The sequence below is a fragment of the Cheilinus undulatus genome, linkage group 3, assembly GCF_018320785.1.
Source record: "Cheilinus undulatus linkage group 3, ASM1832078v1, whole genome shotgun sequence".
NCBI classification, from domain to species: domain Eukaryota; kingdom Metazoa; phylum Chordata; class Actinopteri; order Labriformes; family Labridae; genus Cheilinus; species Cheilinus undulatus.
The window spans coordinates 43,983,935-44,010,675 of record NC_054867.1 but is presented as its reverse complement, the minus strand read 5'-3'; the positions used below and the strand labels follow the sequence as shown (position 1 = coordinate 44,010,675).

Here is a 26,741-nt window from a genome sequence, read left to right as displayed (position 1 = left end):
TCCTGTTTTCTCACACAGTCTTTAGTACTTGGCCTCCAGAAGGCCCTGGTTACTGCAATTACCATAAAAGTACTGCAGCCCATCTCCAGCAGGCCTGCAGCGCTCACAGTTCCCTCCAACCAGTCGGCCCGGCTGTGGGCCAGCACAGCAGAGCTGAACTGTCTGCCGATACTGAGCTGGCCCGTCCCCCCTCTGCCCCAGGCCAAGGATGGACACGCCCGCTCCAGCGCCTCCGCATTCCTGACATTCCTTTAAGCCTGTCACATCTGTGCTAGCCAGTCTGATTGGCCTGGGCCTGCGAACACAGCCAGAGCTCTGGAGAACACACACAGGCTCATATGCTCCTCCAGCTCAGGAAGAAGCAGGGGTTAGAGCCGGGGGTGAGGGCCATTAGGTTGGGGTAAGGGGGTCGACGGTTAGAGGGGCAAAAGGGGGCAGCTGATGCTGTAACTCTTAGAGGAAACACAAAGCCATAACTGTCTCTGCCAACAACTGCCACCTGGCAGCAGAGCAGCCCCTTTTCCCAAAACAACACCACTGTGTGACCCCGCACCCAACGGACAGCAGCACCTGCTGCCGACCGTCCCAGCACAGGGTGGCAGAAAGAGAACAATGCCAGCTCGACCCCCGCACAACTGTCACTCTCAATCTCTTCAGCTCAAGAGCAGAGGGGGAGAAAACATTTCACCATGGTAAAGACAGAGTGCTGCTATAAATTTCATGGACATCTCACGGCAAAGTACTGTACAGTCAGGCTGTTCAAGTCTGCAGTACTCTCAGGGTTTCTGAAACTTTCAATACCACGTTTTTACACAGTACAATCTGTTATTTTAATCATAAATAGCATCAAAAAGTAGTGAATAATTAAAAAAACTTCAGCTTTTTAGGCATTTTTCTTTACCAAAAGCTGCTGCAAGAAGAGCGAGAATTCAACTGTTAATGCAACTGTCTTAATTATTATGCAAATTAGACAATGTGAAGTTGTCTGTTTGTAATCTTTGGTAATAAAAACACAAGAAACAATCCAACATGGTGACAACAACAGGGGGTAAGTTTTAAATAATCTTTATTCACACCTGTTCTAAGCATTTGTGTGGTTAATCATGATGAATACTGCGATTTAAATTTTCACTATTTTGCATTTTAAACCGTTTTTGTATCACTTTGGATTTTTCAGCTGTCTTTAACTAAGGGTTATTGACTTCCTGTTTGGATAAGACATGCTCAAAGGAAGATCAAAGATTCTAGCATGAACCTATCCATGGAAAAAGGAACTTGTTATGGATGTTAAAGGAAGTAAGGGGATAGTAAAAAGAGGCAGATGACTTCTGACTAGTCCAATGAGTTGTCTGTGAGTATTTTAAGTGGGACATTAAGGAGTAGCAGTTAACTTATTTTTCATAACTGTGGCTGCAGGGAGACACTGCACAGGCTTAACCAAAGTATGCTGAATAAATTGCAATAAAAATAGTGCAGTGATTGTGGATCTTAGTTATTACAATTAGTACGATTAATCTTGACGGCCCTATTTCAAAGACAAACTGATACATTAAGTCTACAATTATCCACATATAAATGATGTGCTATTGTCACTACAGAGACAAACATGTCTGTCAAACCAGCTGGAACAGATACATTCAGTTATAAAAGCCGATGTTAAATCCTGTACAAATAATGATGCAGCTGAAGGCATTGCAAACACAAGATGAAACAACAAGTATTACTCCAGTATTACCAGATGGACCATAGAGCTTAGAAACTACTTTGAGATTGTTAGATGGCTATAATAGTGGAAAAACATTATTGAGTACATTTATCATACATTTATGTTGGGTTAACTTCCCTTTCATAAGTTAAACTGCTCTGTGGAAGCTTTCTTATACTTGAAAAATCCATTTAAATACAACTCAAAACAACATGTTTATACTAAATAGTCTTCATTTACTGCAATTTTCACTTATTTCCATCACTTACTTTGATCCTGAACATTAATGCCACCAAAGGTGGTCAGATTTAAGTGACTACAAGACTACGAGTATGATATAGGTGCTCCCTACAGGCATGGACGTAGCACAGGGGGAAAAAGGGTACTGATTACCCAGGACCACAGTAGGGAGGGACCCTTTGGAAGCCTGCAATGAAAAGCATGTTTTTATTTATTTATTCTTATAATTAGTGTCATTATCGAATCAAAAGAAACTAAAGGAATTGGTCAACAGACAGAAATTTGTATGAAATAGAGTGAAATAAAATGCTGTGTGTGTGTGGGGGGGGGGTGCGGTTCAGAAATACATTACAATGCATAGATACTTGTAAAAATGACGCATCATTTGTTGCTTAGCTAACTGGTTAAGGGGACCCTGTGTGATACTCTTTCTGGGGGCCCAAAACCCCTACCTTTGTCCCCACCTACAGGTGGAACTTCTCTCAAAGACTCAGTTACTTCACTCATGGTGCAAATGCCCAAAAGCATGCTGGGAACAATGACAAAAACTACTAAGAATGATTGAATACTGTTTACTTAAAACTAAAAACATGTTCAATCAACTCAGAAAATAGAGCAGAAATAGCTATTTTAGATTTTTTACATTAAAACAACACACCTTTTTAACAACCTTCAACTGTTCAGTCATTTTAAAACCTTTCTAATTTAATTTCTTCACTTCTTTACACCATCTTTCCAATGATTCACTAGGCAATACCCAATTCAGGGGTATGAGTTCCTTGCATTTCATTGTACTCTATTCCTATAAAAACTGGGACACCCTACCCCTAGACATGAGCGGGCAAAATGTAGGGGTAGGGCGAAGTGGTGTCCTGGGACTTTGCCATAAACAAACACAATGATTGGAGTATAGCATCTCAAAAGAGCAGCAAAGACTTTTTTTCCTCATAAATATATTTTTTGGTTTTATACCAAAACAATGTAGTTACAAAATGTTCAGTATAATGGAAACATAGACAAGTCTCAGACCCTTCCCTTGTCCCCTTACAGACCCCGGCTGTAAACCCAGACGCTCTACTTTAATACCGAGTCCTGGAGTTTAAACCACAAAGAACACAAAACATGAAACACATGCTGGAAGTCATGTTATCTGTCGTGAGGTGAAAGAATAAAACAGACAGACCCTCTCATACATAAAATTCAACATGGATAAAGAAAGCACTGAGCAGTAAAGTACAAAAAAGTGCATCAAATTATGAAAAGAGGATGTAAAGATATTTAATCACAGAAATTCAATGTTAAAGCAGAAACAAGGAGAATAAAGTGTTACTACTAAATTGAAAAACTGCTGACAATTTTAAATAAATATGCTCAATTTCTACTGCTTCTTAGTGATTATTATTATTATGGAATAAACGTCCTGTTTAGCAGACAAAATAAGACAACCCTACTGTTCAGGCAGAGTATAAACTAAAAGATACAGGTTTAAAAATGTAAAGAGCTCCTCTGAGAATGGTTCAGTTGCAAATAAATTCACTACAGACCCTAAGTCTCTTCATGCTGAGAGGACAAAGCTAAACTTTTATTTTCAGTGTAATGGGAGAGATTTCAAAACAGCCAAGCATATATTTTATGACAGCGTCGAGCACAGCAACTGTTGGCGTTGCATGACAAATCAAAAATGTGTTTTGTTCATCTGCTGAACAGTGCAGCTCTGTGGTGGCGAGCTGTTGAGATGATATCTACAGTTTCTCCACAACATCTGGTGGGTTTTGTGAAAAGCTAAATTACTGCTTTTGTTTTACATGATATATACTTGGATATAGGGAGCAAACTTTGAAGTGGGTCAGAAAATATCTCCAGTTTCAAATAAATTTTAACAACTTTAAAATGAGTTGGAAAAGGAACTGTAAAACAGATACTCTGGCACTAATTTTGACGTGTTTTTAAGGACAAACTGGATCATGATACCACTGCAGGAAACTGAAAAGAGCCTTGATTTTATCAACGGTTACATCCCCAAACAATCTATGGGAAAAAGAGAGTTTAATAGGCAGAGAGCAGAGGATCTTAGAAACACTGAGGTAATCGGTCTCAAATCCCACATCCTCCACTTCACGCCCTTGATTTTGAAAAGGATAGCCTGTGACACGTATTGAGGGTTAACATAACCACTCAGGAGACCTGCGTTTAACCTCGATCCTCAGGCACGAAAGAAACTGCTGAACAGAGCTTGTACAACAGGCTGTGAATCACTAAACCAGGAAGCAGACTGAGTCAAGGCCTACAAAAAACAAAGCCTGTAGCTGGATGTCATCACAGAATATAAATAAAATAAGGCCAACCTGACAAACAACATTAAAAAAGCCCCAGAGCCTCAAAGCACTGAAAATGTGGTTTACACATGCAAATTTGGCAGATAATTATGTTGACTTCTTCCTGTTTTTCTAATAATTCAGTCAGAAAAGCTCATAGGTGAGGATGTACATTACCTATTCTTCACCAGTAATGATAAAATAAGCTGCATATGGCTGACACAGAATGCCCCTTTAATGCAGTTGTGATAGAAAGAGCCTAATACATAGTGTTAATATTTTGAGCAGAATAATTGCTATTGTTGTTGTGCGACAACCACAGACTGTATGAAATATTAGTCAAAGCCTGTGGTGGCCTCCATATTGAAAATACTGTCTCAAACTAACTATGAAACAAAAGGGTGGAGCAGAGGTGAGTCTTAACCCTCCTGACAAACAGCTACCCATTTACAGTCACATCAGCCATACCTCTAATAATGCATGTATCAGCATCCTTGTTTAAACCAAAATGGACATAGTATAAAAAAAAAAAAATCCATGTACAGTGTGTGCCCATAAAGCCATAAACTATTCCAACCAAAATCATATTTGCACCAGGCTGTAAACCTGTATATTTCTGCTGTAAAAATGAACATTTTAACATGAGTGTGTATGTGACTCAAGGCACTTCTGCAGCCAGCCCCAAGTGGACACTCGAAGAACTGCAACTATTTGCTCTTCCACATTGGCTTCATTTTTCAGTAACGGAGGTTGCCACTTGGTCTTGACTCTTCTAAGTTAAGGTTAATCCTCCCAAATGTGTATTTAGACCAAACTGCTAATGTTTTCTGTCATCAGTTTGACAGTGAATCCTCAGTCTCCATTCCTTGCTGTCACTGGTGGGCTTCATAACATCCCAGAAACCAATGGCTGATGCTACTGAGATTACATCCATGTTTTGCTACACATTTTTTTTAACCAAGAAAGTCCTACCTTTCGCTTTCTTGTTAAATCCAAATAATCACAGCCTCAACACACTCAAAAAAGAAAATTGTGGACATATGTGACCAGTGGAAATATCTGCGTTGTGTTGAAAGATACTATGACACTGGGATTCTCTCATTAGACACAATAGATGTCTGGCAAAGACAAAAACTGCAACATAACTTCCCAGCACGCTCTAGATCCACTTCCACTGGGATTCCATACAAAAGGGAAAAAAAACAAAGGGGTAAAAAACACAACACTCCTAGCATACCAGCACATTCTCTCACATTTGACCATGAAAGCAAAACCAGAATTTGCCCAATAGGTGACTTTCTCTGCCCACTTAAAAATCTCTGCAGTGATTCAGCAGTTAGGTATGCTAGATGCCAGGTTCAAATTCATTTAACACAAGAGTTGAACACTGGCTTATGATATCTGGTCATGCCACATTTTTTGCCAATGGCTGATGTTTATCAACAGGGCAAAGCTAAACCAAGGCATTTGTGCATCTCTAAATTGTGTTTGAGTAGGTTACTGTTTAAGATTCGAAAAACATGTTCATTTTGTACAGGGTTGATAAATTAGGATTCAAAAAATGCAGGAAGGAGTGCTTCTTGGAAACAAAACACGCTTCTGTTTTCAAACGTCGAGCCTTTATCAGGGTTAGGTCCACATTTCTAAGGTCTACGCGACCATGTTGTGAAAATAAAGGCATTTTAATCATTTAAATCAGACTACCATTGGGGATTTTCATGTTTTTCTACAAGAAATTCTGCTGTTGGATTAATGCATTGCCTTGCACACTTGCAAACAAACTAGGACCAGTTGCCCCATACCATACTAAAGCATAACCTGACATGCCAGATAGACTGTTTTATATATCCACTGCATAGGACATATATCACATTTATCTGGGAAACCTCCTATACGAAGTGTTTGTGAAGGGCAGGACTAATCCAAAAAACTCTTGAAAGGTGATTGGATGAACATTCTGTCTGTCACTTTCAATATAGGCCAATTAGTAGTAGGCCTGCTCAGCTCTGGTAGTAACCTAAGCTCAACAGGCTGGAGCTGCCGCGGTTTATGAATATGAATGGTATAGGTTGTTGGTGGGTCAAACTCATGCCGAGACCAGTCTGTAGAAGTGCAAAAATGTCTTCTCCACCAAAAGAAGCTCTCAATGTGGTTCTCTACTCTTGTTTTTTTAAAGTAATGTAGTCCAGTTCTGATACAATTGCCAATATGCTAGAGCTACATCCAAGCTAACTGCTATAGCAGTGGCTGCCATTGTTCATTCCAGCTTACAGGTGAACTAAACTCTCGTCACGGACTAGAGCTTTACAAGATGGATCTGCCTGATGATGGACATGGAATCTGACCAATCCCTCTGCTTTGCAAGGTTGACTAAAGCATGCTTGTCTGCCCTCCTCAGTCTTTTGGTGACCTTCATGAAAACACGACGGTAATTTCACTCACTTTGTTACTTATTTTGAGTAATTTCAGTCAGATTCAGCTCTATAAAGCTCTGCCGCTGTTAAAAGGATTGTCGAGAGGAACAGTCATCTCCATTATACCTCACAAGCATGCTGCGCATCCATGTTTGTACATATGCATAAGCAATCATGCCATGCCAAAGCAAGGGCCAAGGAAGTGTACCATGCCTGAGCACAGTATGGAGCACTCACACTGGCCAAACAAATTGGACTTTGAGGCTCAAGCTAGCTTTGGCATAGTCCAGATTGCTCAGTGTGAAGTATTTTCATCAGTAGTGTCACTATTAAACAACTCTACCACTAGGTCCAAAGCTGGCTTAACTGATCACTCAGAGATTTACTGCAGATCATTTAGAGACTTACTTTACTTTCTAGCCCCTCCAGCACAAATAAAGAGTGTATGATCTCTTTGTTAGCTAAGCTGCGAGTGAGATCTGCTCAGACTTGATGAGATAAAGGCCAGATAGATGTTGCAACCGCTGGTCCGCACAGCAGGAAAAGATGACAGGTGCACACAAACAGACACAGCAACACAGCTGCACAATCGCATGCACAGCCTCACTTGTCCTCTGTTTCTCATTTCTCCACCCTCACTGTCTTCCCATTTCTCTCTGTGAGCTGCTCATGATTCCCCTGCCGATTGCTCAACACCCACTCAGATCGCTGCAGGCCGCCATTCTTAACCTCTTCCCTGACTGAACACGCCCATCTTTTTTCTTTTACTACATGACCGCTGGAATTTTCCACTTCCATGCAAAGATAGTGCGCAAAAAGGTAATCTCTCTTCACTCCCTGTGTACCTCCACTCCCCCTCCTCCCTCTTTTTCTATCTCTGCGTCTCTCTTGAACCCTTTCTCCACCCATATTCTCTCCCCTCCTCCCTTCTCATAACATTGAGGTAATCCTAAATTGCTAACATACTGCTCAGCCATGACTGAAAACATTCCTAACATCTCAGTGAGGGGGCTGACAGGGAAGGCCTGCTCAGTCATCATTACAGAGCCCCCCCCCCCCTTATACCTTCATACACGTCTCTCCTCACTACTTTGCACATGCACTGAACCTGATGCTAATTCCTAATGTGGCCTTCAAAGGTCAGGACAGACATAAGCCTCCCCTCAAGCCCTGAAATCTTTCTCTTTTTTTCTACCCACGGTGCTTTGCAGTCATGACAGCTGCAGGGCTGAGTGAGTGAAGCGAGAGGGAGAGGTGTGTGCTGGCGCTTTGTCATACCTGTCTAGGCCAGAAAACGCAGGGGAACAACATGTCAGTACAGCCCCGAAGCAAAACAAGACAGGCAACATTTTTTAGACGCACTCACGTCTTCTGAAGATACTTCCTCTGAACTTCTGTTGTGAAATGTGCCAACTATTTCATCCTGCAAAGAACAAGTGTCTCTGACATGCAACTGTACTTTGAATGTTTTGTTTATAAAAATAAAGCTTCATAGGACACGCCTGGAAATCACCAATCCCAGTGGGTTTTTTTTTTCACTGCTGCCTTTAACATTCATTACTGTCTGAATCATTAAATTTTTCCTTTTTTAGCTGAGAGTGAAAGCACTGTTTCATTCTCCTATCTCTATTAAGTATAGAAGGCTATACTTCTGGTAATAAAATCTACCTTGATTCTCTTTATATCAGGTTTTCTTAATGATAAAATCTGTTATTTTAAAGATATGTAGTACTGAAAAGGGCCAAATCTTAAACCTTCTAGTAAGAATAGAAGTTGTTAGATGTAGGACTGAACGATTTTGGAAAATAATCTAATTGCAATTTTTTTCTCCAATATTGCAATTTGATATTCGATTATTCCTTAACTGTCTTTTATTCCTAATCAAGGGCTGAATGATTCTTTTTAAATATCTAATTCTGATTATTTTGGCTCGTATTGCATATTGCATATGAATTGCTGCATTGAAGGGCTTTTCATTAAAAAGAAAAATGTACAAAAATGAAAGTAGGATTCTTTATAGACTATTCTAAAAAAAAAAAAAGGCACATAAATGATTGCATGATATGCCATGCATAGCATCTCTGCTGCAAAAAAAAGTTTAAACTGCAATTTCACAAATTTCAGGTCAAAGAAATATTGCACCTCCTGCGATTTGAAAATTGCAATTTTAGATTAATTGCCCAGCCCTAGTTAGACCTCTAATGTTTGGAATCTAGAACTTCTTTTTTTTTTGCTGCTGTGGTATCAAAATGGGAATGGACACAGTTTGATTTTTCACAACTAAAATCTGGTGTCCACCACTGTTTTAAATGTTTCATGGTTTCATTTTTTAATGTGTTCTTATTTCATTTTCAATCCATAATAAGTTCCTTTTTCTGTGATAAAGTTTATGTTGAAATCTCTGATCTATCAAGAAAGGCAGGTCTGTATCTAAAAAGGAGGCCAATTCCTCCTAGTTTAAGACGGTAGAAAAACAAAAGATGACACAAAAACAGTTTGAAATGCAAAATAGTGGTATTTAAAATCCGATAAAAAGGGTGAGATCAACCATGATTAACTGCAGAAATTCTGCGATTAAAACATTTTTTTATCTTTTGACAGCCCTATTCTAAATGCATATGCAGGTCCACAAATATAAAAAATGCAAATGCCTGCACCAAGCTGTAACTATGGTGAATTATTTGTAAAAGTCTAAAAAATAAAGTTATCAACGGCTAAATCATGTTGGTAAAGTTGTTTTTTATTCCAAGAGCTGAATCCAAACATAAGTAAAGAGGTGTTCAAGTTTGTGGATCCCTTTATGCATTTACAAACAGTTTAGGCTGGAATGGGGAAGACTATTGAATATCTGAATAGTCATTCATTTCTCTTAAAAAATAAAAGAGTTCATGCCACTTTTATCACTCTTAAGATAATACTTTTCCATTACTTTTACTGGTGCCTGGTTTTAACGCAGAACTACTACCAGACATTGGTTGTAGTAAAACTAAATGTTGTTTGTTAGGTGACATTTAAAACCAATAAAAAAGAAAGCAGCAGGATCTGGTGGTACAAAAAGCTAATGTTGCTTAATTTAAAACTGATCTCTTTTACTAAACATTGTAAATAATAAACTAAACATTTTTAAAGGGATATTACAGGATTTTTTAAGTTGGGTCGTATGAGGTACTTGGTTATAGCAGTGGCATTAGCCTTCAGTGGTTTCTATGAAAGTTGCTCCTCATTAAACTATGTTGATAAAACATTCCCATCTACAGCCACTGTGCTGCGGATCTCTCTGAGCTCATAATAACCACAGAAGCAACTTTCACAGAAATCACTGGAAGCTAATGCCACTACTATAGCCAAGTACCTCAAATATCCCTTTAACGTATTATTGTCAATCAAAAGATGATTTCATAAGTTACCACCAACTGAAAACTATCTGTCATCAATGGCAACTTACATTATGCTAGCAAAAAGCTAATGAAATAACATGCACATTCAGGTGTTTCTGAGGTTAAAATTAATATTGCACGGTTTGAATTGATACGTTACATACAGCAGACCATTTATTCTTTTTTTCAACTCCTCAGTTTTGTCATCTCTACTCTGTAAAATACCTCAGGTATATCTCCATACCTGATAGCAAAGCTTAGCACATGTAAAGCTTGTGAACAGAATCAAAACAGCAAGCCTGTCTTTGTCCAAAGGAAGTGGAAATACCCCATTATAAATTTGATTTAGATCTTCTATATGTTGTCTATACAACTCTGATTCAGAATGTAAACTCTTGTTTTTGCTCTTATAACTGAAATAAGATCGTACAAACATTAACTTGAAACGCTATACGGTGCTTCTGTTACCTTCAGTTAAGATCAAAATGGCTTTTTCTTTTGGTTCAAGTCTTTACTATAATACAAGACAAGCTAACCACCTGCTAGCTGGAACCTTAAGCGTACAACACAGTGGGGTTTTCATAACATCAAACTTAACATTTTGATAAAAGGCTAGCAAAATGAACCATCAGTCGTATCTGTTTCAGTACCAAAAGAACAAAAATGTACATTCTAGACACAAAATATTGGCTAATTCCTCATTACCAAAACTTGTGAGAAAACATCAGCATACTGTCTAAATTGGAAATATTTAGTTTGTGCAGTGCTCTCTCTTTCTCTCATGACAGCTTTTAGACAGAAACATGACTTAAGTTCTGAAGTATTCTAAAACTAGTAGTTTCTGACACTATCAGTCATTACAATAATGGTGATCGCATCATCAATTATATATAAAAAAAAATTGTCTAAGATATGACACAGACTTAGAGTTGCAAAAAAATGGTGGAAGAGGGAGTGCTGATTTAGGTCAGTGGTTAAACTGTGAGTCAAATACAGAAAGACTAAAACCCTCCAAACTGCAGCCTGAGGTTTGACTCCCAGCATCGACCATTTCACACTTATCATCCTCCTCGCTTTAGTCTCCATTTCTGATTCTATTAATCACCCTGCCCTGTCAGTGAGAGTACGATAGCCTGACAAAAAGGCTGCATAAAGGTTAAAAAGGCTCTGATGCTTCCAGTGTCCATTATTTGATTTTTGAAATAGGTTTGACCATTACAGATATATTTTAAGTGTGAAAATGCAGCAAAATCAAGAGATCCACTTCTCTAACAGATGTCCATGCTTGGAAACATTATGAGTGATTATTAACATGTGGGACTTTCTCAGAAATTGAGCATTATGTTCCTCTGAACTCTCCGTCACCTCTGAGCTGCGTAAATGACTGCCAATGCAACCGGGAAGTCTAGACAGGTTTGTAGGGCAAAGAATACTCATGTATAAGCAGTCTTTTAGCACAGGCAGTGGAAATTTGCAAAGGTTTCCCACCATATGAAAAAAATCCTGGCAGTAAAAGTGGAACTCCCAAAGGGAGGGATGACTTGCCTCGCTTTTGGAGGCCACTCTGAGTCTGAGACTGCAAGGTAGACAGTATTACATACAGCGCAATCGTTAACATTCCCCTCGGCTCACGTCAAGGCAGCTTTTAGACGTCTGAGGTAATCACCTTGTGAGAGGGCTTCTTCTGGGGCATGCCTTGGCTGTGCCAGCAGAGCCTCAGATGACTTATTGTAAATGGAGAGGGTGTTTAGTGCTCGAGAAAAAAACTGGCCTCTTAAAGGGGTCTTGACAGTTTGTTGCTAAAGGGGGAAGGTTCGTGCACGGCCGGCCTCTTTGTTGACGTTCTCATGATAAATGTACAGAGCTGAGGACACAACACTGCCCCGCTAAAGAGGACTGAGGGGTTATTTAGGTAAATTTAGAGATGCCTGCACTGGTTGGTGCTTTAAGTCTGCACACAAATTAAAAGCATGCAGTAAACAGCTGGAAATCAGGAGCAAATTTACTCTGAGGTACACCTTCTCCTTAATATCTGCACTGGATAAATAAGTAGTCCAACAGTTTAGTCTGTGTTTTATTCTTCTATGTCCATGGTTTTAAAATTATTTAAATATTTACTATAAATTCCTAATTTCTTAAGCCTATAAAATGTCAAAAAATCTCTAAAACATGCCTATTCTGAGATCCTGGCGTACAAGGTAATGTTTCACAATATCATTTTGCGAACAGAGTCCAACCAAAAGTAGTGATTCACTGTGATGCACTTTTCATACCACAAACACCTGCAAAGCTACAAATACATTTTTTGTGCATTGCATAATGACATAACCCCTTTCATTCACTAAACCTGATACTGACCTGATTTCAGAAAAAAGGTAATCTGAGGCAGTTTTGTTGATTCATACTAGGATAGCTAATGACCTTCATATTAATGGTAACTGTAAGTTAAATATGAGTCATTTTGAAGGCACCTGTTACCCATGTGGTAACAGGGCACCCCTGTTACACAAAGAAAGCAACTATACTGGAACACCTGAAGAGTGAAAATGCTGTCAGTTTAACTCTCTCTCTTTTACCATTTTGTCTCACCTGGACTTCTTGTCATAAAAGCTTGTAAAACATCAACACTGTGGTGCACAGTCAAGCTCTAAACTTCCTTTTTTCCAGGACAACCTGGACTCTTAGAATACGTGTGCTGCAGTAATGTCAATTAAATTTACAAAAAGTGAATCATTCTGTGACAAAAAAATTGTTAAAATATTCACATATTTACAAAAAATGTTCTTTCGCCTTACGTTAGCTATGCTTCAGCCTTCACTGAAAGCTGTTCCTGTCTGCAGTGACAGGAACTGCTGTCTCTGTTATAACGATTCAGGCCATCTTAAGTGTAAAGACAGGTACAATTTGAGAGTATAATGTGACGGAACAGCCTGCCATTGGTTGTCACAGCCTTTCACAATGCACTGTGGGATACAAAATGAAGAATACTAGCAGCAGAAATGAGTAACTGTTGTGGATTTAATCTTTAATGACCTCAGGAAGTCACCCAAGTTCCAGGCTTGCTAGAAAGCCTCCACAAGGGCTACAAAGGCATGAATAGCGTCATTCCAGAGGCAAAACGGAGGGCTTAAGTGGCTACTATTTACAGTTCAAAAGTTTTTTGTAACCGGCCTCTCTTCCTGTCATATATGACGTCGGTCTAAGAGGGTTAATCAAGGATCATCCAACTTCAGTGAGTCATTTTGTACATACACTCCTGTATATTTCTTAATAGTGTGTAACAGTGTTAAGACTGAAGTTTGCAGAATAGCTACACTAATTTATATAAGTAAGATTACACCAATGCATCTGTTTAACAAAGGTTGACAGACATCAACACATCAATAATGTGGCACTAACAGAGATCAGTAGCAGATTTGTATCTATTGTGTATTAATAATTTAAAGCTTGCATTAGTGCACCCAACTGCTGATTTAGAGAGCCTGCAGAAGAAGTGACCTGTTGGAAAACGTATCTGTTTTACAAACATAATCTTTTGACAGCCCAAGTTATAACAGAATGTGAATTACATATAACCTGCTTGTCTTCTCCTTAATCTGCTCCTTCAGACTTGATCAGAGTAACAACAGGAGCTGCAGCAGCAGCTGAGTTATCTCAGGTATGTGCTTCTCCTTGAATATCCAAATCTGCCCGGCGAATGAGAGGGCGAGATTCCATCTCGGCTGAATCACGCCAAAAGAATCCAATCTGACGTCAAGCCGTAAAAAAGCCACCCAAAAAAACATGACTTTAAAAAAACAAACACTAATGCTTGAAAAATACACGGCCTGTCTGAGAGTCTGGTGGCAATGATTGATGGTTTTTATGGTCGCTCTGAAGCTGGAATCGATTTCTACTTTTTCAGACTTGATGGACAATAATTAAAGGGCAGGAAAGTCTTACAAAGCACGGCCTGAGGGAGTTGTGTTACTTTAGTGAAAATAACATAATTTCATAAAAACCAAGAAGAGGTTTGGTGAGGACAGGGGCACGAAAAACAGAAAATTCCTGTCAATCAGTTTTTATTGCTGCTCAGCAAAATTTGAAACTTTGCATGGCACGAATAATTAAGAGAGCGTGCACTGTCTCAACAACAGGAATGGGAAAGTGGGTTCAAAGTGATTCAAAACAAATGTGTTAAATTTTCTCCACCTGGATGTGAGGGATTCTGCCAAACAACTCGCCAACAAATCCATCTGGAGTTTTTCAGGACATTAAGGTTCCAACACCTGCACTTTAATGAACACTCTGCAGGAAACAGCACAACTTCTCCAAGCCCATATGGATGTATAAAATCTTTCTCATGCCAACGTGATGTTTTTGTTCCTGAGTCTCGCTGATTTCCTGCTGTGCTAATTATCGCTAATTTAACCAAACCTTTAGCATCAAACGCAACACTTTTGTAGAAACAAGCTCCAACCGGTCACCTAGAGGCAAAACTCTCCGGTGTGGGGAGCGCATGATGTGAAGTGATAAAAAACAAAGTGGAGTGAGGAAGACAGGAGGCCATAAAAACAGGCTGTAAAGAGAAGCGCTGTGAAGGAAAAGACAGGTGTAAATCAAGGCGAGAGGAGCGGGAGATGCTCTCAGGATGGCAATAACCCGCTCTGAGAGCGCTGGTGAGACTGGAAGAACCTGCCCCTGGGTCACAGCCTGACAGGTAGAGACATGTCAGAGAGAGCAGTGTGGAGAGAAAACATTCACCTCAGTGTCAGAGCTGTGACACAAACACAAGAGAAAGAGAAGCACTCTTCTCCTCTCCTCTTGTTTTCTTTGAGGGCACTTTGGTGCTTGTTTGAACCACAAATCTCTGCGGTACCCATGGGTTTTCATTCTTCTGCATTCATTACTAAACTCATTTCCATGTAATTGTTGTTCTTTTGTTGCTCTGGCCTGTTACCAGCGTACTCACCATACATCTTCCCCTCGTCTGACAGGATGATTTTCCTCCTGCCACAGGGCGGGTAGATGGCGAGAGCCTCCTGGAAGCTCTGCTCGATGTCCGGACTCCACACCCCCTCGGCGTCCCCGTCCAGGGTCTTGTCCTCGTTGTCCCCGTCCAGCCCATCTTCTGGGCTTCCGTTGGCGCTCCACTCGTTGGACGCAATGGTGGCGGCTCCTCCTGGGCCCGACCCCGAGCCCGATGTCAAAGGATCTGTGGGAGATCTGTGGGATAAAGATACAAGATTCTTAACTGTGTATCGAATATTCATGTTTGAAGTCAAAGCTGAGGAAAAGTCTGGACTTTTTTGACTGTTCAGTATCACATTTCACGTTTATGACCATTTTGCTGCTGTAGAGAAGCATATTTTGAGGTTGGTGTTGAGGCTCAGACCTCATTGCTCCTCACAGAAATTGAGGAGAAATTAGATTATATATTATTTAACAGTACCATAGAGATCACTGGTTTCTAAAACTCTATTTCTACCAAGCTGTCTGGTTTGGTTCAGTCTACTTTGGTACAGTTTGGTACAGTAAACTCTAATTTTGCCTAATGTTTCACCGCCATTAGTACCCTCACTTGGTGGGTAGATAAGTAGTCACATCAGCTAGATAGTGTGGCCCAATGCACCACACAAAATACATCAATATTCAGGGACTTTTCATCTCAGTAAATGTTGCCACAATCCTAAACACCTTTTTTTCTCCCCCTCTTAGTTAGTCAGTTAACCTCATAATACAAAAAAAATACTCACTAGCAAATGATATTTATCTACACAGTTGAGCTTTCATAAGAAACTACAGTCTTGTTCAAAAAACTAATCACATATTTATTCTAACCCATATCTGCTGAAATACATTTATATTAGAATCATTTTCTATAAATATGAAAGTCTGAGACAGGAAATATAATTCCCTCAGTAATGAGAAAAGAACTGTTGGTTGATTGTTGGTTTTCAGTCTGTTCAGGGATTTGTTAAGGAAATCTTTGAATGCTACATTGTTTAAGTGCTGGGGAAAAAACGTTCACTATTACGCAATAGGTGGGATTATCAACCATAATTCAATAAAGAGCAGCAATAAACATAGGAGTATAGAAATTACCACTTAGCATGCAAAGCATGCTGAAGATGCAGTTTTTAGTATAAAAATACATTTATGATGAATTACCACAGTGCTGTAAAGAAGCCTTGGTTTGCAGGTCTTATTTTCAGTTGAAATTAAAAATGAATAAATAAAATTGTTACACAAGGGTGATCATGCCCTCTAATATGAGCCACAGTTTACCTATCAGAATCATCCTAACAGCATGGTTTTCCCTATATCATGCAGCCATGCTTTGCAATGTAAGATCTTGTGGTATGCATGCAATGATAATAAAGTATCTCATGTTATCTTAATACTAAAACAGTCAGGAATGGCAATTTGATAAGAACAAACACCAGCCTTTATTCTTCTGGTCTTGCTCTGATAGGGATGGAGAATGAAATTATGTTCTTTGAGGACCTGGTTCTGTGTTTTTTAAACCTGAAAATTGGTAACATCAGAAATTTGCATCAAATTAAACTTAAATTTGGTTCCTTCAACTGTCAGTTTGGAAAAAAACAAGACATAAAACCATAAGACTAGCTTTAGCTGCTGCAGACTGTTATCCTCCTCACCTGGTCAGATCAGCCGGCAAAAGTGTTCCTAAAACCTGTAGCAGGTCCTGTTTGTTTACATATAATCCAGTGTTGAAACAGGCAGAGTAAAAGTGAATTAGCTCAGATTATGAGTGGACTGATGGTTGTGTTTTGATGTGTTCACGGTCAGCTCAGTAAAAATGACTAAGCAAATGTAAATAAAATGTCCTGATGTGTTCAAATGTAAAATCAAGAAAATCCTGTTTTGTTGAAAAACTTAAAGGTGCAGTGTGTAATATTTAGCCTCGCAGCATTTAGCAGAACAAACTTGGCAAAAATTAAACATGCTATTGATATTTAGGCCCATCTAAATTAGTGTTTTATCACCTGAATATATACAGTATGTGAATTTTTGCATGTTTCTATAGTACCATAGAAAGGACTACATAATAGATACTAGGGTTGGGCAATAAACTGCAAATTAGTTTCAATCACAATATGGCCTGCTGCAATTTTCAAATCGCAGACAGTGCAATATTCCTTTAACCGGAAATGTCTTAAAATATGAGTTTAATGCAATTTTGTTTGCAGCAGCAGCAGAGATTTTATGCTCTAGACATTATGCAAACATTCAAGTGTCTTTTTTAGGATTTTTACAAAAGTCCTGCTTTTCTTGTTTATGTATATATTTTTTTTAAAATCAAAACGAGAACATAGAAATCCCCTTTAATGTTTCAAATCATATCAAATTTGAAATTAGCACAAACATCGCAATATGTTTATTATTTTTCAAAATTGTTTATTCCCAGTTTATTTGATCTAATCTAGTGCAGGCTATAATATAGAATGATTTATTGCTTGTGTTCATTGAACAACACATAAGATGAGGAACCTAAAAATAACTGCATATTAAATTCTAAATTGCAATCGCAATATGGGGGGGGGGGGGGGGGGAGAAAGAAATTAGATTATTTTTGCAAATCGTTCATCCCTGAGTGATAACCATTTTTTAATACCACTGGCTGCCATGGTTACCACTTGTGAAGTGAGCATTGCAGACTAAAATCTAACTGTTAAATGTTGCTAATATTCCCAATTTTATACACTGCATCTTTAAATAATTGCAGTAGTAAAGATGAGGAATGTGTTCAATTAAAAATAGCTTTAACAATATGAAATGATTTTAACTTTTTAACTCCAGCTGCTTACATCACTTCTTATAAAAATGTGTTGTATTGAATCAAAGTAGTATTGACAAGGACACAGATCAATAAGGATGCTCATTAAGCCTTGCAAAAATGGTCGATCCCCATCACTAGTTTTGCTGTGGGACTGCAGAAACTCTGGCAGACATACTCATTAAAATTTGATGAAAAAAATGAGGAAAACTGACATAACACTGAAAAATCATTCCCTCATACTATATGACGAACCCTCATGAGTCTTGTCAGTAAAATATTCTTGTGACACTGTGTGGAGGCAACCAGACCGGTATGCAGAAACCTGAAAGACTCTTGTGCTGTTAGTTCTGGATGAGCAGGTTTTATGAATCACTGAATAGTTTCCTCACTACACCTCCACTGCTGCTGCTTTGCATACTCACTAACACACTGAACCGTATCAGTCATCAGCTCATTAGACAGATTTAAACAGATTGTTTCTGCATTTAAACAGGATCAGTAAAACAAAGAGAAACATGGAGCAAAACTTTCACAGACACGGTTGAGTCTGTAACTTCATTAACAGCTTTCACACCTAAAGCCCTGCTAAGTTTCTCCATTATTTTTCTTTCTAAACACATAAATTAAATTATTCCAGAGGCTACAAATAAGACCCAGATATGTGCGAGTTTATGTAAGGCTTAATGACAGATGCCTTTACAAGAGGAATGTTATTCATCTTTAGGTCACAGCTTTGGCTTTCTTTGACATTTTCTTTATTGCTGCCATTAAATGTGGATGAACAAACAATGTTAACCGTAATCATTACTATAATTTCCTATATTTTATGTCTGTGAAATGGCCAAATGAATTCAAGATATTCCATAAAACGAAGCTTTAAGACCTCACTAATCAGCGCCGGCCTCAAAGAATTCTTGTGGTCTGGGAACTGTGTCCCGATGTGGTCGGCTTATGGCTGACTGCAGGCAAAGATCTTAAGTATTTTTCAAGCTGCCTTTTCAGCATTGTGTTGTTTCTCCAATAGACGTCTGTGAGGTAACCATGATCCTCCCAGGATGCTTGTGTTTCTGCTGCAGCATTTCTGCAGATGCTGACAGAAAATAAAGCCTAATGGATCGATACAGAGAACGCCAAGATGATTAAATTATACTCGGATTTAGACTTTATATGACAGTTGTGTGATACATGATCTGCTTTCAGTTGTTCCTCCACTTTAAACACATATTTGACCTCGTTTATGAAGCTTTGCACAGTTTCAGAGTCAGATTTATTACCAGTGCGATTCCTGCAGCATGGAAATGAAACGTTTCAGTCTTTCAGTGTAAGTAAATTTGTCTGCCAGTGGGCTCTCAATCAAACCAATAACAAACGATGCTGTTCTGAATTGAGGACTCTATTCAATATGTTGCAATTTGTAAAAATTGTTCTAAAATAGAGAGCCAAGACTGAAAAAGTGGGTCACAGAGCTGTTGTCAGTGCATCCATGCAGTGAGCTACACACAAAGCAATCTGGGATCAGCATGAACCAGGAAGGCCACTTTTAACCGCTTTTCTCCCTCATCATGTGAAATTTATCCATGAACGCAGAACAGTGATTTACTGTTCAGTAAATATGCTCTATGGCCGAGGTCATCAGCTACATTTGTTCATGGGCAAGCTTCTGTTTTGACATGTTGGAGCCAGACTTACATTAACAGTGAGATCAGCCCCTACCGCCAACCGTCTGGCCACTAGGGGGCGATTGAAACATTTTAACTACATATTTCAGGGGCTGTCATGTTGTCCATCAGCAGGTTTGTCACATATATGAAGTAAATAATATTATTTGAAGTTCTAGTGTGTCAGGTGGCCCAACCGCAAACTAATGAAACACCTCCTTTGCTGGAATTACAAATAGTTGGTATAGTTAGATAGGAGTTAGATGGGCGAAAATGTGTATTAGAGATAGGGACAGGCAGTTTATCACAACTTAGATTAGATTAAATCGCAATATGGCCTGCAACAGTTTTCAAATTGCAGAGGGTGCAATATTTCTTTGACCTGAAATTTGTGACAAAGTACCACTTTTAAACTTTTTTTTTGCAGCAGAGATGCTATGCATGACATATCATGCAATCATTCTAGTGGCATATTTTTAGAAAAGTGTACCAAAAAAATTATGTTCTTCATATTTGTATGTTTTTTAATTGAATATGAGAATTATATAAAAGTTATCATTCTCTTTAATGTGACGGTTCATATCCAATTTGCAAAGTGAGTCAAAATCTTGATAATTGGATATTTTTTCAAAATTGTTCAAACCTACTTTAATCGAATATTGTGTCGGTTATAGTATAGAATGAATTGTTGTCTGTTTTTGTTGGAAAATCATGAGATAAGGAACTTATCACATCACAATATGCGGCAGAAAAATTGCAATTGGATTATTTTCTCTAATCGTTCAGCCCTAATTAGAGATACTTTAATTTATAAATATTCCAGATCAGTATTTTCCAACAATATCTCTCTTTTCCCAAATATGTAAGGTCAACGTCATGCTACGTCATGCTACGTCATGCTACGTCATGCTACGTTATATTCCTGCACTTGTACTCCTCTATTTGCATTCATGCCATGCTTTGGCCTGCCTCGTTCTCCTGAGCCGGGGCCAGAGACAAACTGACCAAACGTGCTGGACTTTAGGCTCAAACACACCCAGGCACAGTAAGGATTGCCTCATGTGAGTTCCAGGATTTCTAGAGAAGCTAGACATAGATAGCGTCATTGGAATGGCAAAAGGGAGGGCTTCCAGAGGAAAAAGGGGTTATGATTTATGGATCAAAAGTTATTTAACTTCAACTGACCTGTTTCTCTTTTTGTCGTGTATGACAACGTCTGTCTCAGAGGGTTAAGGCCATGTGTGACAAGACCACACTGCAGTTCTAACATTCTTGCAAACATAAGAAAACTCTTCACATGTTCTAAAGCAGGGAATTTAATGAAGACACTGGCTAAATTCAGTTTAGGCAAAAACTAGTAGATTATCTGACTATGTTGTAAGGTGAGTATTTTTGTTCAAATATACTGTATATGATTTTTGCATTGCTTGAATTTGTTACTAAGAAGCTCATAGCTGGCCATCATGAGTCTCTTTTAGCAGCTAGGCCCCAGAGACCCCCCCCCCCCCCCACGGGCAGCCCTGACCACCAAAACAGCCCAGGGCATTCATATCTATAAAAATCAAGAATTTATCTGGTTATGTAAAAATTTCCATGCAGAAATTCCCAACATTTTGTTTTAAATGTGATTTGTTTGTCCAAATTTGTCTCGAAATCTCTAAAGTATAAATGTTAACTCAAATCATTGAAGCTCTTGATCTCCAGAGCTTTCAAATCAGATTCTCCACAGTTTCTTTTCCCCCTGACTGTTTAGAGAGGAAGTTCTCAGTTAAGATACAGAGGCTTCAGTGTGGATGTGAAATCAAATTACAGAATTTAACTGATAAAAAGAAAAGCCCTCACCCTTAGCTGCCAATATCAGGAAAGATTCACTTTTTATAATCCCACCAAATCTGCCAACAATCTGCTAACTGGTGAAGAAGCAGAGGGGAGGATTAGAGACGCTTCCTTTCTCTTCTCCTCATCGTTAAACTGGAATTATCAGACATCAAAGGGGAGCAGACCAGTCACACAGATCTTGCAGAGATGTTTTACCACACCTAACAAACAGCAGGAAATTTATGCACGTCACTGACCCTGAACCAGAGTTTGACAAATATCCACAAGTCAGGGGGCTAAGTTTAGCAGCAGAGAGGATATTGGTTATGGCGGGCGCTCTGCTGCTGCAGGGTCACGGTGTTAAAACTCAACACTGAAACTGAGATCTCATCAGCGGCTCAAGTGATCCGACTCAGTCCGCACGGATCACACGGCTGGATCGCTCCCAGTGACCGCAAACGTCATACGACCACGGTCAGGCCTGTTTAATTGTGTTCTGTCCTGCCAGTGAGACACCGATACAAAGACAACAACATAAGTAGGAAAATAAGTTCATAAATCATTTGATCTGAAGCAGAATGACACAGATGAAGTGGCAACTGGGTGTATTTTCCTGTCCAGAGATCATTTGAAATATTTGGGTTATTACTTTTTAGATGTCTTCTTAGACTTAATTTTCATAAACAAGCAGAAAGATTATTTCTGTGTCCTTACTTTGATCAACATTGATATGGACAGTTACAATTATTTGTTTTATTATTTTTAATGGTTTAAAAACATTTACATCCTGCTTCTCATCTGTTGCCAGGGTTGGACTGGGTCAAAAATCTGACCTGTTTCTTTTTCTTTTTTATCCCCTAACAACTGACCAAATATGACCAGACCATGATCCATAATATTCATACTGGAGCAAAAGTTTGTAAGAAATTTATGTAAAAATAAAGGTCAGTCTCCAGTATTCATACTTAGCTAAAAATGTGTTTTACTGAATGCCAGCTTATATTTAAGCTTAACAGCTTTTGGAACACATTTGTGTAAATAATTGTTGTCAGTCATGTCTTTTTGATTGTAGGACGGCCAGAATAATGACTGCAATTGACATTCAGTTAAATCTGCAGCTCTATCTGAAATACAGCAGCCATACTGTGAACTACAAACCAGGTTTCATAACATGACAATACTGTACAATATGATACGATAGGATATTATATGAAATGACTTGTTTATTATGATATCGCTTGATTTTTTTTAACTGGTATCGTGACAGTCAATAGGAAATGATCATATCTCATATTGTATCTTATCCTGTTGCATTGTAACAGATCCTATTAGAGATACATGATATTTTATTTTAGCTGATATCTGATTTGCCAATATTCATAAATCAATTTTAGCCAATACCAATATCAATACAGATATTTGAATGTAGTTCAGACCTAAAAGTAAAGAGTTTAAAACACATAAGTTAAAGTTTCCATCCTTAAAACAGACTTTAAAGTGTAAAGAATGATAATGAACTCTACAGCTGATCAAGGTAGATTTTTATAGCCAAAATACTGGTTGTCAAAATCAGCAGAAATGTTCATATATGATATGACAATTCCCTTCTTAAACTGAATGCTGATAACGCTATCATAACAATAATATCATGCAGCCCTATCCTGTCATTTTGCATTGCATCACACTGTTAGATATCTAACTGTATCACAGGTTTATTTTTGTTGACTAAAACTATGATTAAAATGTTAGTCCATTATCTTTTTTCCATAAGAGTGACTAGACTAAGACTAGCTAAAAAGTAATTTCTGGCTACACTCTGATGAAAGTAAAGTTTAGTTTTCATCTAGGGGATGAAAACAAGACTAAAACATTCATGCTGGACCCTCAAAATATTTTTCCAATTAATTCAAGTATATATAATGTATTAATATGAGTGTTTTACATTATATTTATTTTAAAAAATGGCTAATAAATCAGTTCAAAGAAAATATATGCCTTGACTAAGATCAAAGACTAAAAAGTATAGACAGTTATACTGGAGTACAGGGTTTTTCAGTTTTTGTTGACTAAAACTGTAAAGGTTAAAGTAACTAACATGCGACTAAAACCTAATGTCATTTAAATCTTAAGACTAAGATGACTACATTTAAAATAGCCACCAAAATTAACATTGCTGCATCGTATCATATTATACTGAATTGTACTTGGAGGTCTCGTACCTTATTGTATTGTTAATTGTACACATGCTTGGTGAAAGAGTATAAATGCTTATATGAGGAACTTCTATATTTTCTATATTTTTTTGAATCTGAAATAATTTAACCTGCAAAAGTTGGTTTCATATGAATATTGCCTTTAGCAGTGGCTGTAAACTGGCCTAACCTCAGGGGTCAGGACCAACACCACCATAATGAGAAACTGTGACACAACTTGTAATAAAAAAATAAACAAACAAAAAATTTAAAAATCAATCTCTCAAATATATATATATATATATATATATATATATATATATATATATATATTTTTAACCACATTTCCCATGATAAGGTGTAAAAATTGATTGTTTTCAAGAGATATCAAGATATTAAGACATTATCAGGAGAAAACCATCTTTCTTGTCCTTTGACAAGCTAAGACCCACTTTTGGGTCCTGGCCCACTCTTTGAGAACTGACGGCTTTATTCTATCTACAGCATAATGACCAACCATTACTTAAAAGTTGCATCTTTGGTTTCTGTGCCGTGCACTTTTGCCTGACCTTTCCATGCCATTATGATTCATTGGGAAAATAATTTAGGCTTAATTAAAATAATAATAAGATATAAAGGAACATAAAGCAGTTAAGACACATTAGCCATTGTTCAACAGCTATGTCGACATCTCCAGCGGGCTGTTAGACATTACTCAGAGAGATTTTTTATTGTCTTGCTGCCAGCAGCTTGTGTGTTGCTGCAAATCAAAACTATAAGCATAAACCTTTACATGAAAAAAACAGCCTGACACCAACGCTGTAACCTTTAAATGTCTTGTATTTTTGTCTGACACATGGCCGTATGTGTGGTCTGCTGTGAAAATGTCATTCAAAGTGTTTCATTAATGAACGCACAGGTGCTGCAGGGCGGCAGCGTCAGTACAGCCGGGGCAACAACCACAGCCAGAGAGAGAGGGAGAGAGAGAGGGAGGGGTGTCCGCTCCATTGTTTATCTCCAATTATAGCAGAGAAAACACAGCAAACTGTGAGCCGTGAAGAGCAACAAGCTGCATTGGGATCTGACGACCTCGCTGTGCTCACGAGAGAGCGTTCAAGAGAGGCTCTTCAGCCAGAGAGAGGGGCCTGAATTCCAGACATGTCCTTATTAAGAAAGGGCTGCGAGTGCTCACTGTTTCTCCTCCTGCCTCCCTTGTGTCAACCCAACGCCCTCCCTCCCCTCCCCTCCTCCGCCTCCCCCCTCTCTCCACCCGGCTCTCAGAACGTCTCTACCCAAATAAGGACAGGAGACCAGGGGATGCGTGTAGGGAGGAGTGGGTGCTGGGTGGGGGGGGTGGGTGGGTTTGGAGAGCAGAGGAGGGGGAGAAAAGGGGGGTGTGTATGTGGGGTGAGGACGGGAGGAGGGAAAAGGGGGGGGGTGTTGTCCAATTTAGGCGTCCACTTTGGGGTCTGGAAAACAGTGGGATTGTTCCAGCTGGAATGCAACATCAGCAGTGAACACGCTCCCGCTTTGTGACGCCGCAAGCTCGGACCAGAGGCAGGGCTTTGTCAGAGACGCTGGATTTTAACGTGTCCTCTTATTGGAGTCACAGGACTCCAAATCAGGACAATAGTCATGACTTTATGATAAAAATGAGCAGTGAATCAAGTCTCTGAGACAGCTTTATAAAGTAGAGCAGTCACCAATGATCCTGTGAAAAGTGTTGAGTTGGAAGACCTCTGGGATTCACTCTTCCATCCTGATTTACTACCAGAGCGTATTCCCAGAATAAAAGCTTTTGTAATTATCTTATTGGATAAATGAGAACAGCTGTTACAAACACACTGTCATGTCTCTGTGAGCCAAGTTTGGGGGAGAAACTTCACAACATAGTAATGACTTACAGTAGGGCTGCTTTCAATGGTTATATTACATATATATTTATCAGTCTGGCAGTTATTTTTATCATTAATTGATCAGTCACTTTGTCTATACGATGCAAAAACTTGTCAAAAACTTATGCTGTTTCTTTTTTTTTCTTTTTTTTTTTTTTTAACCTCTGTAGCTGTTTAAAGAAACCTGGCACGCCAGGTAGACTGTTTCATACCTGCATTGCATGGAAATATTTCACAATCATCTGGGAAAGCTCCCATAGAAAGTGTTTAGGAAGGGCAGGACTTTTCAAAACATTCACAGAAGGTGATTGGACAAATGTTCCATCACGTTCATGATGGACCAATCAGAGCAACAAGAAAAAATGAGGTAATAGACATGCGCGGCTCCAGTGCTAACCTGAGCTGGCACTGCCGCAGTGCAGCTTTACCTCCTCCACCCCAGCCTCCTCCTTTATAGCATAAAGCTCGTGGCACCCTCACATTGAGATTCATGCAACTATGTGTTAATTTCTTTTGAACTAACTTTATTGCATTGCAAGAGCAGCTTTCAGCATAGCTTTTGTTTTAAGAAATGTGGTCAAGATCTGATTCATTCGCTACTTTTTCTGCGGCTACATCCAAGCATGCCAAAGCTGGTCAGCAAAAGAGTCAAAACATCTTTCCCGTCATCAAAAGCTTTCACTGTGGCTCTAAGCTCTTTTTTGATTAAAGAGATGGAGTCCAGTTCTTCCGCTGTGACTACACCAGAGGCAGTTCGCTCCACCAGCAGCCATTGTATATGCCAACTCACACTACATTGTCCTCCACTTTAATGACTGCAAACTCATGCCAAAGCTGGTCAGCAGAATAGCAAAAACATGTTTTCTGTCATGGAAAGCTTCAAGCACTGTTCTTTGCTCTTTATTTCATGAAGAAATGTGGTCCAGTTCTGATACGGGTGCTATACCATAGCTACATCAGAGCTAACTGCTACACTGGTGCCAGCTACTGCTGTCAGCTCACAGTCTAACTAAACCCCGCCAGTAGCTACTGCCTCATTTTCTTCAAATGTCACTGACTGGTCCAAATCATTATCCATTGGTTTTATTTGATGACAGTCTTGCAAATCCATCTGCTTTGTAAGGTTAGTTAGAGTTTGTAAAATGTATAGTGCCCTTCTTTATTGAATCATTCTTATATTGTGGTATTTAAGAGCATCTTCATTAATTCAGTGATATGCGGTTCATATTATCAGTGGTGGGTAGCACCACTTTTTTAAGTAAGCCATTGCATTACAAGACGACTGTTGTTAAAGGTAATTTCCTGCATTATATAGCCTACTGAAAAATCCATGCCTTTATGCTT

The 26,741-nt window shown here is 38.9% G+C and overlaps 1 protein-coding gene across 2 annotated transcripts in view; it reads right to left on the bottom strand.

Moving 5' to 3' along the window:
• Positions 1-26,741, bottom strand: part of tead3b (TEA domain family member 3 b) — a 70,485-nt gene that overhangs the window by 17,867 nt on the left and 25,877 nt on the right. The window contains exon 2 of one of the 2 annotated variants that reach the window (XM_041782838.1): positions 15,003-15,256. In XM_041782838.1, the coding sequence (XP_041638772.1) occupies positions 15,003-15,009 (7 nt within the window). In that variant the 5' untranslated portion in view covers positions 15,010-15,256. Of the gene's footprint in view, positions 1-15,002; positions 15,257-26,741 lie in introns of those variants that run through there. The other variant, XM_041782837.1, reaches the window with a different exon arrangement.